Source organism: Clavelina lepadiformis, chromosome 3 (genome assembly GCF_947623445.1).
Source record: "Clavelina lepadiformis chromosome 3, kaClaLepa1.1, whole genome shotgun sequence".
In the NCBI taxonomy this organism is placed as follows: domain Eukaryota; kingdom Metazoa; phylum Chordata; class Ascidiacea; order Aplousobranchia; family Clavelinidae; genus Clavelina; species Clavelina lepadiformis.
The window spans coordinates 18,190,484-18,197,091 of NC_135242.1; the positions used below are offsets into that span (position 1 = coordinate 18,190,484).

Sequence of the window (6,608 nt, forward strand, 5' to 3'; positions counted from 1 at the left end):
ACCAAAAGGGACTTTAAAACAACATTTTATTTGGACTATCCATAGAAGTCACATGATTTAAAAAGAAATAGGCTAGTCAAGCCAAACAACAGAAAGTCGTCAAGCCTTGCAATAAAATTCAGGGTCTAGAAAAAGATTGAAACCAAAAGGGACTTTAAAACAACCAAAAGTCTTGCAATAAAAATCAAGCCACGTTTATTTCTAAATTGTGAGCAAGGGCTCGAAGGAACTGCCGCAGATCATACTGGCCTCGATTTTGCTGTACAACAGTGATTCGTGTGTTCATTGTCACGTATCTTTTCATTCGCTGAGTCAGGTCTCTGCCTTGTAGTAGCTGGGTTCGGTTTGCCCGTTGTAGGGCTTCCTCCCGTCTTAAAGCTTCGATGAATCGAAAGATGGAAGGATGATGAGTTTCCGTTGATCCCTGAAACGCATTGTGCCAACTCTCTAGCTGGTTGTTGGTTCGTGGCAGTCCCGCATCTTGTCTGGCTTTCACACTCCACATATGTACGGGAAACAATGGCTGTCGTCTGTCTCCCCGTCTGTTTCTTCGGCCCACGTAGTTGTCTTCGAAGTAATTTACGAGAGGCATTACTTCTGCTGGGTAGTCTGCCACCAATTCATCAAAGGCATCGCTCACTTCATCCACTGGTAGAAAGGCAAGAGCAAGGAGCATTTTCAGTGCCATCCAAATATTGTCGTCTTGCACATATAACCGTTGCAGTCCGTTTTCCTGAATCTTTCTCCAGAGCGATTGTCCCAAGTGAAAGTAACAGCCGTAGATGTGCGTTTGAGGAAATGCTTCAATGAGCGCAGCTTTGGAAGCTAGTTCAAAGTCGATCCGTACACTTCTTGGAGCGAGTCCAGGTTTCAGTGATTTGATTTCAGTCCACATTTGAGAGTATGTTACTTGTTGCTTATTTGGGAGTAAAACAAAAATGCAGGGAAGCACATTGTTTCGTATCATAGCATGCACAGTGTATACTTGATAAAAAAGGGATGGTGACACTTTGAATGTACCATCACACATCCAGTGTTCGGAATCGTGTAAGGTTTGAAGAAACTGATCTGTGCTGAAAATAAGCATCCGATGAACATCTCCAGGCCCACTGTCATAGAGCAGGAAGCCACGCTGGTCTGTTGTTTGTCTCAACATATCAGGTATGAACAGTTCTCCTACATTAACAGGAGCTGGGGGGTTGTTGTCTGTTGCTTTCCTTTTCCGTCTGATGGTTTGACGCAGATTTGTGGAAGAGCCAACAGCTGCTGCAACTTCTTCATTAACTTCGGTCAATGCATCCTGCACGATTCTTCGTGGTGGATCCCGTGTTCTTACTGCAGCTGTTTTTACACTGTTTTCAACTCTCCTGGCTGCCACTTCCGTAGGGTTTGGTGGATGCGTGTGGACGCCACTGCTCACTGGGGGTTGTTGTTGCTCACGATACTGAAGGCTTGTCATTAGGCGACCTTTACAACCTGTTTTAGCACATCTCCAATTGATTGTATTTAACTTTGTTTTGTCTTTCCTGTACAAAAAGCCTTCATAACTTATCATGTCACTTCCTTTTCTTGAAATTATAAAATCCATTGGGGCAAATTTTTCAAACGACCTTAAAATTAATGTGACACGTCATAGTGTTGCCTTCCATTTATAAATGCCTCATTCGACTCAGTGAATTCAACTCAGTGAACACGAGTTAAGTCTAGGCTTACCATACGTCCCGTTTTAGCCAGGACAGTCCCGCTTTTAAAGGCTTTGTCCCGACGTCCCGATCAGTCAACTAAAAGTCCCGCTTTGGCATTTACTGAGCGAGCATTGCCCCACACTACACGAATATTAGCATGATGTGATTGGTTTGTTTAGCCAATTTGCTGAAAAGCAATACCCGATGCGTGTTCTTGTTTCGTTGTGTTAAATGTGAAAGTAATTGTTACATCATTGTAGCGGGTAATTGGTCCAGTGGTGAGTTGATTGTTAGCGCATTCGCTTGTTCACTGTTCAGTAATAGTAGGCTAGGAGGAGGAGGAGATGATCTTTTTGCAGTTAGGTTATTGAAAGAACTTATTTCGTACGGTTCCGGTACTTGTTTGCATTTTCTTTCGCTTTTCAATCAAAAAAATATGGTAAGCCTAGTTAAGTCGCTATCATAACAGTCGCTGTTTTAATGCGGTCGGCATTTATACAATCGCTGTTTGGAATGTCGCTCACTTGATTACGTCGCTATTATGAAGTCGCCATTATGACAGTCGCTGTTTTGACAGTCACTATCCGGCCTGGATGCCAAGATTATGATACCATACCAAACGCAATCACATTGACCCTAACTGTCACGACTAGGGTTAGTTCGGATATCAATAATTTTTACTATCCGGATAACGGATATATCCGTATATTTGGAATTTATCTAACCGGTTAACCGGTTAGATAACTGCTAAGTGAAACAATCGATTTCACGAGGTTTGCATGAAAAATGGATTGTAAAATCATTACACAGTTTTATTGCAGATCTACGCACACGCGCAGTACGAGCGAATACGAGAAAAATCACGCAAATTTAATGTTCACTGCTTCTGCAACGCCCTCCTTATAAAGCACAATGCATCATTCATTATGCTTTCTTTGTGACGTGATACTAAATTTCACTCGTGCATTTTACGAGTACCGTAGTTGAAAGTATAAGACAGGGGTGGACAAACTGCGGCTTTCCGGCATGTTTTTTGTGGCTCTTCTAGTCGAATCGTAAAATTTCAAAGAAATTGTATAGGCTACCAAGACTACCGTTTATGAACGTTTCTCTCTTTTTCTTTTCCTTATTTAGGCCAGCATTCATGACAAGTTGTTAATTATTCAAATTTAATGATATTTTTCGATTGAGGAATGCAGATATGGAAAAATTAAACGATATAACTATTTATGACGTCATAAGTTCTTATGACTTGGCTCGTCAGTAAAAATTTAACAACCAAAGCGGCTCTCGGGTTCAAAAAGGTTGCCCACCCCTGGTATAAGACAATAGAAGTGTGAAAAAAGGTTTAATTGCGCTCAGCGGGAGTCAGCCTCTACGTAACAAAGAATGTTCAAACTTATTAAAAAGTGTAAAACGCATTAGCAACGATACTCTTTTAACCGGTTAACCGGCAGATTTATATCCGGATATCAGATAGAAAAAAAACCTGCGGTTAACCGGTTAACCGCTATCCGGATAATCCAACCCTAGTCACGACGCATTACATGCGATAGGTTGTTTGGCATACTCATAATGCATATGCTTTATGATAACTGCAATCTCTAAAAAGGAGATACAGTACAATGTGATTGTGCTTTTTTGTTAAAACAAGAGAAAAACGAAAGAGCAAAGTGAATTTGTAATTGCCATGCTTTCAACATGGTTGCGCCAAGACATGTATTTGCTCCGTGCCATGACGACGTTAAGATGAATTCATGCTGCTTGACTGTAGGTCACTCTGTAGACCTTCAACAGAATGTAACCTGGTCCGACTGAAAAGTATGGCAGTTTTCGACACAAAATTATGCATGTCAAGACAACAATTTTGGTGTGGCAGTGTACACTGAAGCTTTAATGCTTTGTTTATTTATTACAAGTTAGTGTTCAAATACGCTAATTTGTCTTGTTTGTTTGTTATCAATCGGGGATGATCAAGTTTAAGTTGGTTATGCATGTTGTAAAGTTTTGCAAGCGCCACACTTTCCACTTTGGAGAATAACTGAATGAAGTTCTTTCTATGTGTATATGGATGAAAATTTCAAGTTGTCGCAAGGAAACTTGAAGCTGCCACTGTTCTTGGTCCAGTTGAACTTCAAAGTGATAAGCAGAAAGGTATGAAAATCCTAAAATAAGTTAAACCTCAATCGAAGATATACAGTGATGTGTCAGAAAGTATAATATAAAGTTGGTTGGCTAGCTAGGGTAACACTAGCAGTCTAGCACTAGCCCGACCACCAAAACCATCGTTCACGTAAAGTCTGGAAGTAGACTAGTTTTGTCACGGTCTAATCCACAGGCTGGTAAGCTTAGCGGAAAGTGTGGCAGTTGTACGCAAGAGATTTATCAATGTGCACTCCAAGTTTTTAATCTTTACAATAAATAGAGAAAAAAGTGTCTGTAAATAAACAAAGAATTGAGGCTTCGGTGAACGTCACCACCCCAAAATTTGCGTCTCTGCATGCACGATTTCTCGTCGAAAACTGCCATAATTTACCGTCTGGAGTTTAATCTGGGAGTACTGGGTTGAGTTAATCCAACTTTCTGCACATGACCCTGCCACCCCTAGCCAGAAACTTTGCAGTGTAGGCCTATAGCCTAGGCCTATCTGGTCTATATCAATCAATCATTTCATTACTTGTTAAAAGCACATTGGGAATGAGAAAATCAATAGCACATTAATGAACGGAAAAGAAGCAAAAATGTGGAAAGCAAAGTTGTAATGACTCAAATCAGTATCACTTTGGTGTCACAAAACCAAGCAAATTTTCAAACATTTTAAATGTTTTTTGTTGACGGAAACAGTATTTTTGCTTTCCGTATCAGTGTGTTATATGGCATGGTTTCAGATAGGCTATAATGACATATGATACCATACGGTTACCATATTCTCATCACACAAAAGGAGGACACGTAATGCTACCAAAAAATCATGAAAAATTGTGACGATATTATACTGTTTTGTTTACGGAAACCGCCTTCATGAAACGTGACATAACAATTGTGCATGTCTATATTATGTGAGTCAGTCGCAGTCATTCAATCAATTCGTGTATTAAGTTATTAGCTGCAACATATTTGCAGCAGCGACAGCTTTATGCTGTAGCTGCTGAGCCAATGTTTTATTTAAATGTAATCGTTCAAAGAAGCTTCAATATAATCAGAATATACAGTTGTCATTCTTGTGCAACCAATTGTTGCATACAACTTGAAGAATTTCAGTTTCAAGATAGACAAATTTGTCATCATCTTCAAGACAATTAGCGTTAAGGTGAACAATTAATTCTAAGATTAAGAAAAGCATACAACGACCTTTGAGACTCATATATCTTCGAGCGCAATAAACAATTCTACTAACAAACATTGTAGTGAAATGGGTTAACCTTACAGGTTAAAGTACAATAAACAACCATTTCATTACAAAATCTTTAATTTTTCATTTATCTACTTGCGTTTCTTAGAACTGCAGCTGTAATTAAAGAAGAAATAAAGCAAAATATGAAATTTGGGGTCTAGTATACCAGTGTACAACCACAGGATGTCTTTGTATACTAGACCCCAGCTACCTTAATTGTGACGTCATTTGGTTTTGCACTTCTATACTAAACCCGACATTTGTTCTGCTCTATCTTTCAAAACTAATGTATCAAGCAAACATCATTCATACTCTTTGAGCAATTGTAACAAAGCGTTTGTGACAACACAATGTTTCTGATCGTGCCACATGCTGGGACACTAAAGCCTGCCTTGGCGCCAACAAAGGTTTACACTTTCTGAATGCTTTTCAAGTTCAATATAAACCACAAAATATCTAAAAAACAAAACATGCATCTAGATTTCTTGGCCAGGTGCTGCCAATTCGAATTAAAACAACCAGTATGAAAGGACATTTTGGGATTTTAGCGCGTCTTCGGTCGGACAATTTAATTGTCTTGAAAAAAGAGGACAAATCTTCCAAAAGGAGGGCGTATAGCAACCCTATGGTACCGGTATCAACTAGCGTATCCATTGACTTTACTATTCTAGTCACTTCTTCCAAAAGATTCCATTTGACTTTGTTAAATTAAAACTCATGTAGGCTGGGCTGAAGAGTGTAGACTGTAGACCAAAGATGGGCAAACAGCGGCTCGCCAACATGTTTTTAGTGACTCTTCTAGCTGAATAGTAGTACCCATTATTGTTCATTATCCATGCATTGTTTACCGTATTTGTATTGACACTACTGATTTTGCGGCTCGCTGGTGTCTGTAATTTTCCACAAGTGACTCTTTCATTGAACAAGTTTGCCCACCTCTGGTGTAGGCCTTAAAGTTTAAGGCTTAAACTCTGTTAATGGTGAAAATGAGAAAAACCCTGAGAAACTCATTGATTTTGTAAGATTTCTATGTCGGTACAGTGAATCAGCTGAAAATATTTTCATAACGTTTGGCAAGTTTGTTCTAAACTCTAAAGTGTATGGTCATTGGCAGTAAGCAGCTGAGTATCACGAATTTGGAAAACCAAGAGTTTGGGTTAACGGATAGTCGACTTAACGTAAAAAATCTTCGCGCTCTAAAACAGTGGAGATCTGCTGGGAGTCCGTGAAGCATTATTAGGGGTCCGCGGAAACTGAGTGCTCCCGAAACCGTGTCGGACGGACTGTCCGGCGTAGTTGCTAGCTGACAATTGTACGGTGAAATCTGATATTCAACCCCTTGCAGGTGCAAAATAAGCTGACAAACGTCTTACCTCTTCTTCGTATTTTTTTCTCTTTAACGTAACAATTTACATCAAACATGTTACAAGTGAACTTGCGATGTGTTTTGGCCCTAATTATTAGATATTAATTACCAAACTACTAAAAGTGTTTTCGCAATGGTTTGCTTAATAAGCGTTATACTGGTT

General features: G+C 39.5%; 1 protein-coding gene across 1 annotated transcript; it reads right to left on the reverse strand.

Moving 5' to 3' along the window:
- Positions 1-184: 184 nt before the first annotated feature.
- Positions 185-1,459, reverse strand: LOC143449841 (uncharacterized). Its single transcript, XM_076950169.1, has one exon. The coding sequence runs from the start codon at positions 1,457-1,459 to the stop codon at positions 185-187; it is 1,275 nt and encodes a 424-aa protein (XP_076806284.1).
- Positions 1,460-6,608: the final 5,149 nt, after the last annotated feature.

Excerpts from the sequence above, each read along its gene's own strand:
- LOC143449841 (XM_076950169.1), bottom strand. The coding sequence starts at position 1,459 with ATGACAAGCCTTCAGTATCGTGAGCAACAACAACCCCCAGTGAGCAGT.